The sequence below is a fragment of the Protopterus annectens genome, chromosome 4.part0, assembly GCF_019279795.1.
Source record: "Protopterus annectens isolate FY-2018-M chromosome 4.part0, PAN1.0, whole genome shotgun sequence".
Taxonomy (NCBI): domain Eukaryota; kingdom Metazoa; phylum Chordata; order Ceratodontiformes; family Protopteridae; genus Protopterus; species Protopterus annectens.
The window spans coordinates 425,600,050-425,613,577 of NC_056733.1; the positions used below are offsets into that span (position 1 = coordinate 425,600,050).

At 40.0% G+C, this 13,528-nt stretch overlaps 1 protein-coding gene across 1 annotated transcript in view; it reads right to left on the minus strand.

The window, feature by feature from the left end:
- The window catches only part of ASCC2 (activating signal cointegrator 1 complex subunit 2), a 1,163,586-nt gene that overhangs the window by 883,146 nt on the left and 266,912 nt on the right, over positions 1–13,528 (minus strand). The window contains exon 6 of the mRNA XM_044069746.1: positions 425–535. Within this exon, the coding sequence (XP_043925681.1) occupies positions 425–535 (111 nt within the window). The remainder of the gene's footprint in view (positions 1–424; positions 536–13,528) is intronic.

Consider the following 13,528-nt stretch of genomic DNA (forward strand, 5'->3'; position numbering starts at 1 on the left):
CTGTAGCAGGCAACTGAATAAATGTCAGGAAAACCCTACTAGGACAGCTGAACTTTATTTGGAGTTAATCAGAGTCTCTTTAATTGATGGCAGGTGTGTACCCAAGAAGATTGAATGCTGCAATTAAACCAAAAGGTGTTTCCAACAAAGTATTAGTTTAAGGGTGTGCACACTTATGCAACCAGTTTATTGTATATTTTCCCCTAACAGACTTGTTTGTTTTTCAATTGACTTGTACAGGTTATAGGTAACATTAAAAGTTGGAAAAGTTTTGAAATGGTTTATTGTGGTCTTATTTTTTTATATCACAAAAACCTGGCATTTTAACAGGGGTGTGTAAACTTTTTATATCCACTGTACATGTACACACACACACACTCACACACACGCCACAGAGACAATCTGCAAGAAGATAATACTGTACCTGTTCAGAGATGCTGTTGAGTGACATTCTGGGCCTCGATCCTAGTTTCTGAGGTACTTCTGTAGCATTTTCAGTACACAGGCCAAATTTATTCAAAATGGTGTCAAGAACCTTAAAGAAGAAGAAAATCATAAATAAATTACTGGTGATTTTTTATTTGAAAAATGCAAACAACTCTTCCAAAATCAAATCAGTAAGAATCAAAACATTAGCAAATTGACAGGTTGAGATAACAGATGCATACTATGATGATAATGGAAGGCCAAAAATCTGTCAAGTACTGTTGTTGTCAGCTGCATTAGCAGATGCCTCTCAACTTGCTTCATCATCTTCTTATTCCGCCTGAGGACCCTGACCCCCTGAATCCCTTTAATGATAAACTGCACCACTGTTTTAAGAAATGTCATCTAGAGCTAAATTTCCTTCTCAGCTATATTGTGCTTCACATCATCTTCAGTAGTATTTTTCAGGTTTTTTTTACAACTCTTTCCTTGAAGGAAGTTCCTTGCATAATATTATGAATGGTGCCCCTTTCAGTTGTCACCTGTGCCCCATCTTCCCGCAACAGTCCTTTATCTTTAGAGCCTAACACCCCTACACATCATGGCTGTCCTGTGTTTCCAGGTTATGTAACCCCCATGGTTTCCTTTTTCCACCATTTAACTCTTAGTTTCTCTAGCCCTCCTTCTAACCCTAACCCCATCCCCCATCCCTGTTCGTGTTTTCATGGCCATTCTCTGTATCCTTTCTATCAGACTGATTTTCTTTTTTGTATGAATTAAGTGAATATTTTTTCTGGTTTCTGTATTGTTGAAATGGATGGAGTTATGAACAAGACAAGTAGGCTTGTATATTCTAGAAAACAGATGCCAATTTGATTGAAGGTATGGATCTGAAGATGTAAGACAGTGAAGATCAGCTCTGCTTGATATAGCAGAGCTAATTACCTGGCTATGTTTGATTATATAAAAATCTGGATTTACCAAGCTGATACAAGTATACTTTTTTGCACTAGATCTGTTTTAGTGATAGTTAACAAAACTGTACTGCATTTATTTATTTGCTGGCCTCTGTCTGCCTGTATTTTGTTTGCTTTTCCCTCCCTTCTGGTGTTGTACTCTTAAACTTTGTGGCTTTGGAATCACATGCCCCTTCTGTAAATTTGATTCCCAACTCATTTGCTCAGTCAACTGAGTAAAGTGAGATCATTTGGGTAGGACTACCCCTTGCTTCTTTGACTTTGGACACTCCTCCTAATCCCATCTCATTTGATCACTCTAACGAGTGCAGTGAGATCACTTGGGAAGGACTACCCCCTTGCTTCTTTGATTTTGGACACTCCTCCCAGTCCTATCTCATCAGCTCAGTCTACTGAGTAGAGAGAGAGCATTTGGGAAGCCCAACCCCCTTATTTTCTTAATCTTGAACTATCTTCTGTTTGTGTCTTTTGGCTTTTCCTGGTTAGGGGTCACCACAGCGGAACTCCGGTTCGCTAATGATTGGCAGTACATTTTTACGTGCTGGCTTGCTGGGCCTAACGCACAACCTTCAACGAAGGAACACCCATTCACGCATGTCGCCACACAGAAGACGCTCTAACTGAGAATCGAACGGGCAACGTCTAACTGTGAGGCGACAACGCTACCACACAGCACCACCACCGCAGTCTTGAACTATCTTCTGTACCCCCCCCAAAAAAATTACACTTTATTCAACTGCTTTTACTGCAACGATGTTCTTACTTTATTACCTAATTTTTTTCTTTGCTGTGTGCTCTTAAGTGTTCAAGTGCTTTTATTCTGCTGCATTTATTAGTGCTTTTTAGTAGCCTGATTAAGTTTATCTGTTATTCTAAGCATCTTAGTTCTGGTTTGGGCTTCAGACCAATTACTTTACACTTAAAAAGGTTTTTGTGGTCTACAATCTTGTGGACAAACCTTATCAAAACCCTCTTTCCACAAGTCCGCCCAAGTATTCAGAACACTATGCCTGGACAATTCCCATCAGTTTCTCCTGCAGCCTGGTTGACATGGGCATACTGAGACAGTGTAGCAACTGCCTCATGTTTACTGACAGCCCTCTTCTCCTCGCACATAATTCTTCTACTTGCGAGAAATGCATCTACATCAGTAACCTGGAATCCATGCTGTCTTGTGCCACAGTCAATACTCCTGACAAAGAGGAGATTGCCAGCACAAACACTACACCACTCACATCACACAGCGAAGCACCGCACAACCATGCAGAGGTCCGCCATAAAAACTTACCTAAACAGCAGAGTCCTCCAAAACACACTCACAAACATTCCACACCCACCACCAAAAACATCACAGACAGCAGACAGCACACCAGTGTCTGACAAACACAGCCCATAAGGCAAAAGAATAAACCAGCTCATCCCACAAGGCACAACAATAAACCAAACATACTAGTTATTGGCGTCAAAATTGTGAGAGACACCGATGTCCGCCATCACCAGCCTCGACAAGGAGAAGGTCACAGTCAGTGGCCTGTCTGGTGCCAGAATCTGCCACATCAAGCAAGCATGCAAGTCTCTCCCCAACAAGTACAAGTATGACTCTGTCATTGTCCATGTTGGTGTGAATGACTTGAGGCGTACCTCCTTGGACTATATGAAGAGAGACATGATTGAGCTCTCAGTGTATGTGTCCAAGGGAGGTATGATCCTAGCCCTAAACAGCATTCTACCTTCACCAAGAATGATACCACAGTACCAACAAAAAATTGACTTCAACAACTGGCTTAGTTTCTGATGTCATTCCAAGGGGATCCGGTATCAGTCTGCCTGGGATGACATGGTTGACAGGCCTCGATGCTTTGCCAGAGATGGCTTCCACCTGTCACCCCTGGGATTCCGGATCCTGGCCAAGGCTCTTGCCATCCCCATTGTGCTTTTTTTAGGCAATGCCCCAAAGACAAATCTTCCAACATAAAAGCTCTGTCAAAAAAACAAATTGAAGGTCATGCTGCTTAATGCTAGAAGCCTTAACCTGAAAAAGCACTCACTGGAGCCTCTCCTCTCACTGGAAAATGCCAACGTCTTTAAGGTCACGGAAACTTGGTTCAGGGCTGTGGACAGCATATGTTTCTTACAAAGCTATCATTCCACACATTCCGACCCCAAAATAAGGTCGGGAAGACTAAGGATGGTGGAGTCTCTATCTTCATTAAGGATAGGCACACCTCCAGATTTGTTTGCCAGCATGATGCACTGGAACTACTCCAAGTGCAACTGACAGTTGGCAAGACACCCATCCAAGTTATAGCCAGCTACAGACCTCCCTTCCATGACTGCAAGGCACCCACTCCTCCTACCTGGATCTACTTGACTCCATCAAGGTACCCCCATAACACCCTGATCCTTGGTGACTTCAACTACCCCACCACAGACTGGGTGAACTATTCCTGCACGAATGCACTTACCCAACGACTCCTTGATGTTATCAGTTCTAACGCACTAGACCTGCTCATCTCATCCACCACAAGGGGAGATGACATTCGGGACTTGGTTCTCACCAATATGGGCGACTGCTGCACCACTCCCATAGTATGTTCTTCCCTGGTGAGATGAGATCATCTGTCTGTCTCATTCGAAGTTTGTATCCCATCCAATCCCCCCCAGCTGTAATCATGCTAAAAAGCTAACTACAACCTCTTAAGGGAGGGTATCAGTAGTTTACACCACTGCCCCCCTCACAGGATGCAGAAAACTATGCTGAACAGTAGGCCAATGCAGTATAAACGCACCTGTACAACTGCATGGACTCAGCCATACCCAACAAAACTAAAACCTGTTCCTCAAGAAAACACAAACCAGTCTGGTAGACATTCTCTGTTAACAGGCTTTACAACAAAAGGAAGCAACTGTTGTCCAAGGGTAAAAAGAAATAAATTCCAAACTGAGAAAAATACCTCCTTAGCCTCAGCAAGCAAATTAGATCACTAGTGAAAACCTCCAAAGCCAATTGTGAATCAGAACTAGCCTCTGAAACAAAGGGAAACCACAAAGCCTTCAGTTACATCAGGAAACTCCAAGGCAAAGCCCAGGTTTGTTCCGAATTAGTACTTAACGGTGTCACTTATACTGATCCTGTTGACTAAGTCAACCTGCTAGCTGACAGGTTCAGCACAAACTTCACCGCCCCCTGTCAACCCCCTAAAGGCCCTTTTGACACAGTAAAAAAACAGACAGCTTGCTGTAATCACAAACATACGTTCAATTGTAAGCGCTTTCGTGCAAGCCCGATGCCTGCACTTGTTCAGACAAAATACAATCCCAGAATCCAATACTTAAATACATTTATAATCCCATGAATTACTTATAAAATTAGTAGCAATTATTTAAATATATACATCACTATAATATAAATAAGCCATGCTATAAATATTACTTAATAATAATCATATTCATATTAAACCTATTCAACTTTTTCCTACGAAACTGAACTATAATACATTAAAGTTAAAAAACATCACTATTTTTATCATAAAAATATTTTGCAAATAAAATGCATCATTCCATGCTATAAATTTACAAAATAGATAAAATTCTATAAGACTTGACCTTTTAAACAACCCAGAATTCATACCAACAAATAAATAACTAATAACCTTTTAAATACTATATAGTTTAAATGTTGGTATCTGCTATACAATATGATTCACCTATCTAAAGATTTTAATTTTAAGATACATTTAACAGAACTATATTCGTTGAGTCCTGGGTACATGTATGCATTGGTATTGATTTGCCAAATGAGTTTTCTTTATTCCAATATTAATTGCCAAGGGCCTCCTCTAATAGCTTTACGGACACATTCTGCAATAACATACTTAAATTTATGCGATGGATATTCCAGTGTGTGCCTAGCTAGAGCATTCGTAGTGGTCCCTTTATTAATATGGTACAGATGTTCATATATTCTTTGCTTGAAAGCTCTCTCTGTTTTACCGATATAATAACTCTGACGCAGCTGACATATTGCAATATATACTACCCCTGCTGTGTCACAGTTATATTTACCATAAATCTGACATTCTTTTTTCTTTTATGCTAAACCTACTACCTGTCAAAATGTGCTGGTATTGTTGGCACCTCTCACATTTATTCATAACGCAACTGGTGTGTGTACCATTAGTCTTGTTTTTACATTCTAATAAGGCTTTCAAATTAAGGCCTCTCTTAAACACTATATGTGGGCTACTGCCTACCCTTTTCCTGATATTGGAATCTTCGAGTAATAATGCCCAATTCTTGCTCAAAATAGGTTTAATTGCATTTGCATCTTTGGCAAAAGTAGTTATATAGCTTATCCTATTCTCCTGATAACTAAGCCCAACAGCCCATCCTCCTCAAATGCATCCCTTTGCTCTAGGAACCCTTTACATAAAATGGGGTTAAAATGTCCATTATTTCTTTTTATCAATACCTCTTCAAAAATCTGTTCAAAAAGCACCATAGGATAGCACCTTTTAATAAACATACACTTCAAATGATTGCATTCAAGTATAAAGTCATTATTCAAAGAAACTATCCTGGATGCTCTTACCAATTGGGCTTTTACCACCGCTCTTTTTTGGTGGTAGGGATGATTTACTGCTAAAATGTAGAAATGCATTAGAGTAAGTGGGCTTCCTAAATATAGTTGCCTTGTATCTTTTGAATATTCTGCCTTGGTTAACCTTACATCCAGAAAATTAATAGAATCATATTCAAACTGGGATGTAAATCTAAGAAACTGCGTTTGTTTTGAAATAGCTGCTATAAATTCAACTGCAGAATCCTTTGTTCCTTTCCATATAAAGAACATCATCCTGGTATCTAGTGTATCAGGCCACATTCTTTTTGAACATAATGTTGTTAAATACTGCCTTTCCCAGAAAGCCATTACACAGTTAGCGAAGGTACCCCCACAAGGGGACCCCATCGCTACACCTGTCTTTTGTAGGTAGAGCCGTTTTTCAAATAACAAAGTTATTACACAATACCAAATCAAGCAGTTTTTCAATTAAATTAATTTTTTCATGCTCTACTTTCTGTAAAATAAGCTATTTCCTTACCCATTCTAAGACTTTTGAGGAATGACGGTGCCTAAATCCACTATATCCACTGTTAAGAAAGTTAAAATCATTATTACATTCTAGGCTATTAATGTTTTTCAAAAAATCCCACGAATCTTTACAGATCTGTGGTTCGTTATTAATAACGGGCTTAAGTTTGCTGTCTATTAATTTTGCACATGCGTACGTTATGGATTTTCTTCTGTCTACTACTGGCCTAAAAGGTGGATTAGCCAAATCTATGTATTTTAGGACAACGAAACAGTACAGGTGTTAGTGGTGCTGGGATAGTTAAGTAATGATATGTACTTATATCTATGCTGTTTTTCAACAGAAGGTCATTTAATACATATTTTACTCTTTTATATGCGATATTTACTTCATTAATGCTGACTCTAACATATCAATCACATTGTAGCATATTAGACTTTCTATTGGTATAGTCATCTTCATCCATGAAAATAAGTCCACCGCCTTTATCTGGCTTCATAATCCTTACTTTATATGCTTTCAACAACTTGAGAAAGTCAAATAAGTGGATATAGTGGATTTCTACACTGTCATGCTTCAAAAGACAGGCTTAGAATGGGTAAGGCAATTGCTTATTTTACACAAAATAGAGCATGAAGAATTTAATTGTAACGCTGCTTGATTTGGTATCGTGTAATAACTTTATGTTATTTGACAAACAGCTCTACCTACAAAAAACAGGTGTAGCGATGGGGTCCCCATGTGGCGGTACCTTCGCTAACTGTGTAATGGCTTTATGGAAAATGCAGTATTTATTTAACAACATTATGTTCAAAGAGAATGTAGCCTGGTACACTAGATACCAGGATAACATGTTTTTTATATGTTAAGGAACAAAGGATTCTGCAATTGAATTTATCAGCTATTTCAAAACAAACACAGTTTCTTGGATTTACATTCCAGTTTGACTATGATTCTATTAATTTTATGGATGCAAGGTTAACCAAGGACAGAATATTCAAAAGATACAAGACAACTATATTTAGGAAGCCCACTTACTCTAATGCATTTCTACATTTTAGCAGTAATCATCCCTACCATCAAAAAAAGAGCAGTGGTAAAAGCCCAACTGGTAAGAGCATCTCTTTGGATGATGACTTTATACTTGAATGCAATAATTTGAAGTGTATGTTTATTAAAAGGGGCTATCCTATGGTGCTTTTTGAACAGATTTTTGAAGAGGTATTGACAAAAAGAAATAATGGACATTTTAAACCCATTTTATGTAAAGGATTCCTAGAGCAAAGGGATGCATTTGAGGAGGATGGGCATGTTGGGCTTGGTTATCAGGAGAATAAGATAAGCTATATAACTACTTTCTCCATAAATGCAAATGCAATTAAACATATTTTGAGCAAGAATTGGGCATTATTACTCGAAGATTCCAATATCAGGAAAAGGGTAGGCAATAGCCCACATATAGTATATAGGGGAGGCCTTCACTTGAAAGCCTTTCAAGACTAATGGTACACACACCAGTTGGGTTACGAATAAATATGGGAAGTTCCAACAATGCCAGCACATTTTGACAGGTAGTAGGTTTAGCATAAAAAAAAAAGAATATCAGATTTATGGTAAATATAACTGACACAAAAAGGGTAGCATACATTGCAATATGCCAGCTGTGTCTGAGTTATTATATCGGTAAAATAGAGAGAGCTTTCAAGCAAAGAATATATGAACATCTGTACCATATTAATAAAGGGACCACTACGAATGCTCTAGCTAGGCATACACTGGAATATCCATCGCATAAATTTAAGTATGTTATTGCAGAATGTGTCCGTAAAGCTATTAGAGGAGGCCCTTGGCGATTAATATTGGAATAAAGAGAACTCATACGGCAAATCAGTACCAATGCATACATGTACCCAGGACTCAACAAATATAGTTCTATTAAATGCATCTTAAAATTAAAAGCTTTAGATAGGTGAAGCATACTGTATAGCAGATACCGACATTTAAATTTTAGTATTTAAAAGGTTACTAGTTATTTATTTGTTGGCATGAATTCTGGGTTGTTTAAAAGGTCAAGTCTTATAGAATTTTATCTATTTTGTAAATTTATACCATGGAATGATGCATTTTATTTGCAAAATACTTTTATGATAAAAATAGTGATTTTTTTACCTTTAATGTATTATAGTCGTTATTCAGTTTCTTAGGAAAAAGTTGAACAGGTTTAATATGAATATGATTATTATTAAGTAATATTTATAGTATTGCTTACTTATATTATAGTGATGTATATCTTTAAATAATTGCTACTAATTTTATAAGTAATTAATGGGATTATAAATGTATTTAAATATTGGATTCTGGGATTGTATTTTGTCTGAAGAAATGCAGGCACCAGACTTGCACGAAAGCGCTTACAATTAAACGTGTGTTGGGAATTACAACAAACTGTCTGTTTTTTACTTTGTTTTGTTTTATTGCCCTTTTGACAAAGTGTTAAAGGTCCTATCCAAGGCAAAGAACATAGCTTCCATGGGACCTGATAGTATTCCCAGGCTGTATTCTGCACCACCTCCAGCAGGAGCTAGCTTCGCTATTGAGCACCCTATTCAATCACAGCCTAAGTACAGGCTTCATTCCAGCAGAGTGGAGAACTACCATTCTCATCCCTTTGCACAAAGGTGGCGCCACTACTGACCCTGATAACAATTGTCCCATTAGCTTGACAAGTCTGATCTGTAAAGCCATGGAGCACATTATTATGGATCTCATAAACAAGGGCACAGGCAATCTCCACACACTTAACCCCACCCAGTTCGGATTCGTCAAGGGCAGATCTTGCCTGTTGAACCTGGTTGACTTCTTTGAGACCATCACCAAGGCCCTGGATGAGGGAAAGTCAGTACATACAGCTTATTTTGACTTAGCCAAGGCCTTTGACACAATCCCCCACTTGGGCATCATTGAAAAGCAAACACAACTTGCTGTAAATCCCTATCTCATCAGGTGGGTGGCCAACTGGCTCACCGACAGGACTCACAAGGTCAAAATAGGCACTTCCACCTCCGATAGCAGACCTGTCACTAGTGGTGTTCCCCAGGGATCTGTCCTGGTACCTCTGCTGTTTAGCATCTACTTCTCAGAGGTCCAGGCAAAGACAAAAGGTCTGTGCCTGACCAGGTTTGCAGACTAAGTTGGGTGCTGTCACTACCTCCCCAAATGATGTCAACATACTGCAAGAGGGTCTCACAGCAACAAATGACCAGTGCCAAAGTCATGGCCTCAAATTAAATGCAAAAAAATGTATCATGCCATTCGGCACAAACATGGCCAAAGCTGATTACCACATCAACAGTAACCCCCCTAAGCACACAACCTATGGTGACAGACCTGGATAATCAAGTTGACAACAATCTCACATTCGACCATCATGTAGCGGCAGTGGTCAGAAAAGCCTTTTACCTGGTTCATCACATAATAAAAGGGATTGCATCCAGAAAAAGGAGGTTACTACCTCCCTATACTCCTCCCTCATTAGACCAATAATTGAGTATAATGCACCATTTGGTATGTACCTCTCTAAACATCTGCACCAACTGGAAAAGCCACATAAATACCTCACAAAGAGAATCCACTGCCTCCAACACCTGTCTAATGCGGAGAGGCTCAAATCCCTATCACTCTACTTGACATCGTACAGCTTGATCAGATGTGATCTGTGTCTCACCTACAAGGCAATCTCGGATCTTGCTCTACTAGAGATGCTCCATAACCATACGTCTAACTCCTCACGCATTACCCACTTGAAAGGCCTGAATCTAATATGCGATATCAATAAAACGTGCTGTACAGACAGGTTTGTCTCCCAGAGGCTGCACAGTCTCTGGACTACACCTCCCATATACGTCAAACAGAGTACCTCGTTGACCCTCTTCAAGCGCAACCTTGATGAGTAGATGGGAAACCACAAATTTGTCCCAGGGGTTCCAACTGTGTCCCTCACTAACAGGGGCAACAGGTGCTGACTGAGGTTTCTTTTTTGGGGATAAACTCTTGGCTAGACTTGTAAGGGCTCCAGGGCCAACAGCCTAATAACCTATGACAAAAAAGGGACATATGGTGCACAGGTGGATGAAAGGCAGGGTCAGAACAGATGAGGAAAACTACTTTTAGTAGAACTAGAGTTTTAAAGAAGCATGGAATACATGAAATAAATGAAAGAGTTGGGTAGTAGGAAACGCAGTTTGTCAAGGATAGCTAAAATAATTAGGCAGACTCAGACTTATGTTTCCTCCACTCATTATGCATCAATACTTATGTGACAAATAAAAAAAAATGTGCAACCACAAGGTCAATGCTCACCAAACGTCAAACATCTCCCCAAAGTCAAAGGGGTGTGCGACACCCGTGCCCTGGCCCAGCAGTCAAGGAGCCTCAATCCTCACCACTAACACCAGTGAGGGGCGTTTCATATAGGAGGAAAGGATAACAAATACACACAGTAAAGTGTACCCAGAGATCACATTAAGTCCGGGGCTGGTCGCTCCCTTGCTCTCCATGTCCCCAATAAGACTCCCCAATGGCACAGATATAGGGTCCAGATCTCAGCCTAGTGGGCAAGCTAAAACCTCCAGCACCCTCACTGTCCAACCAGTGCTTCGTGTCCCTGCCAAAGTAGCTGAAACACACACACTTTAAGAGTTTATACAACCACATAGACACTCCTGGGGAAGGCTGGCACAGGTTCTCCAGCTGTGCCTCTTTTTCCCAGACTATACGGTAGTACCAGCTGCCACTACCCACCAATATCTATCAGCTACTCAAAGGCCCTTAAAAGGGTGTCCAATTATTATTGTGCAATATTATTATCCAGGGCTAAAGCTATTAGAGTGGCTTTGTACAATTTTACCAACGGCATGCAAGTACTCTAAAGAGCTTAAATTACCTCTGCAAAAACAGCCACAGTTGGAAGGGTTTAAAAATATTTAATAATAAATAATAAAAACACAAGACAATACTTTTTACAACACAGTGCTAGTCAAGAGTACAGAGATCTCAGAGAAATGCTTAAAATAATTCAGTAGTACAGTTCTGACATCACAGAAAAACACTTAGAAAAACTAGAAAGATTAGACTAAGAGAAAATACAAGTCTAAGATAAACGTACATATACAGCAAGACGGTGCTGGTCAGTTGGATGGTCAGGACAAAAAATGCTTAATGCTCTCCGATTCCCTCTGTTTTTAAAATCACATTCCTGGTTCCCATTACATCATTCTTCACACTTCCCTGGGTTCCCATTACATCATTCTTCACACTTCCCTGGGTTCCCAGGCTAACAGAAAAAAGAAGTTATGTACTCACCATAACGTTCCATCTGAGTAGTTATACTTCATTTTTCTGCAACCTATGGGTATTCGGATCCGTATTGGATCTGAGCCGGCAACTTTTTTTCTAGCATCTGCTCCAAGCTCTGAGCTCCTCCCCTACCCATAATGCACTATCATTTCCTACCTTCCCTCAGATCGAGTTTGCTGCAACTAATTACATAAGCAACTCAGCCCAATGAACCAAAACCTGTAAAACAGGACAAGGTCCGGGGGACGGAGGGAGGGAAGGTTGCAGAAAAATGAAGTATAACTACTCAGATGGAACGTTATGGTGAGTATTTTTTATTTATTTTACATTTGTTGACCGGGCTAGTCTAGCTGGATATATGTCCATTTTCAGTAGAGGCCCGGGGAGAAAAGCTCCAAGCAAAGGCACAGACAATCAATATTATATATAGTAATAGTTGACAGAAATACAGTAGATGGTTTATAATTGAGGTTCAGTTAGACTTGAAACAAGTTTATCTGAAGTAGTTAACTTAATTTTATCTGCAACCTGTGGGACAGAGTCCCCAGCTACTCCAATCCTGGGAGGCTCTTATGAAAGGATATTCCTGAGTGCCGCAGAGACAAAGGATGTTCTACCCCTAGAAATCAGATCTAATTTGTAATGGGAAATGAAGGTATGTGAATTGGCCCAGATCGCTGCTGCACAAATGTCATCCAAAGGAACCCTAGACCAAAAGGCAGCAAAAGTCGCCATGGACCTGGTAGAGTGAGCTTTAACAATACCAGGAGGAGATCAACCTTTTGCTTTGTAGGCATGCGAAATGCAAAGAGTGATCCATCAAGCCAAAGAAACTTTAGAAATAGCTTTTCCCAGAAAGGCTTTGGAAAAGGAAACAAACAACTGGTCAGTCTTGCGGAATGATTTTGTTCTATGAAGACAGAAGTGAAGTTGTCTATGAACATCTAACAAATGAAGTTTGCATTCACCTTTATTTTGGAAGTTAGGGAAGAAAACAGGCAGATTAATGGACTGGTTTATGTTTGCTTCAGATGCCACTTTGGGTAAGAAGGAAGGATTAGTACGGAGAGAGACCCCATCCTTATGGAAGACCAAATAAGGAAGACCTTGAAGCTGAGAAACCCTCCTAGCAGATGTAATGGTGACTAGGAAAGCTGTCTTCCAGGATAAAAATTTTAAATCCACCAAAGCTGCAGGTTCAAATGGTGGCGCCACCAATGCCTGTAAGACAAATTAAGATCCCACAGGGACACTGAATCCTTGACAGGAGGATGCAATAGAAAAGTGCCTTTAAGGAAGTCCTTACAGAGCCTAGAGGAGGCTAAGGCAAGATGGTCTTCACCAACATGAAAATTAGAAATGGCTGCCAATTGTACTTTCACTGTGGAAGAGCTAGCTCCTTGCTGCAAAATGCCAGACGAAATCCAACACCGCTGGAACAGGGGCTGTAAAGGGATCTAGTTTTCTCAGTGAGGCTCAAATGGAAAAACGCTTCCATTTACTGCGATAAAGTTTCCTAGTGGAATCTTTAAGAGAAGCCACCAGAATGGATTTTACCGGGGATGAAAGACTGGGAGTCCTGGCAATCAATGGAACTGAAGCAACCAAGCTCTCAGCTTGAGGCTGCCCAAGTCGGGTGGACGGCCCCCTGATGGATGGGAGATTAGATCCGGGCAG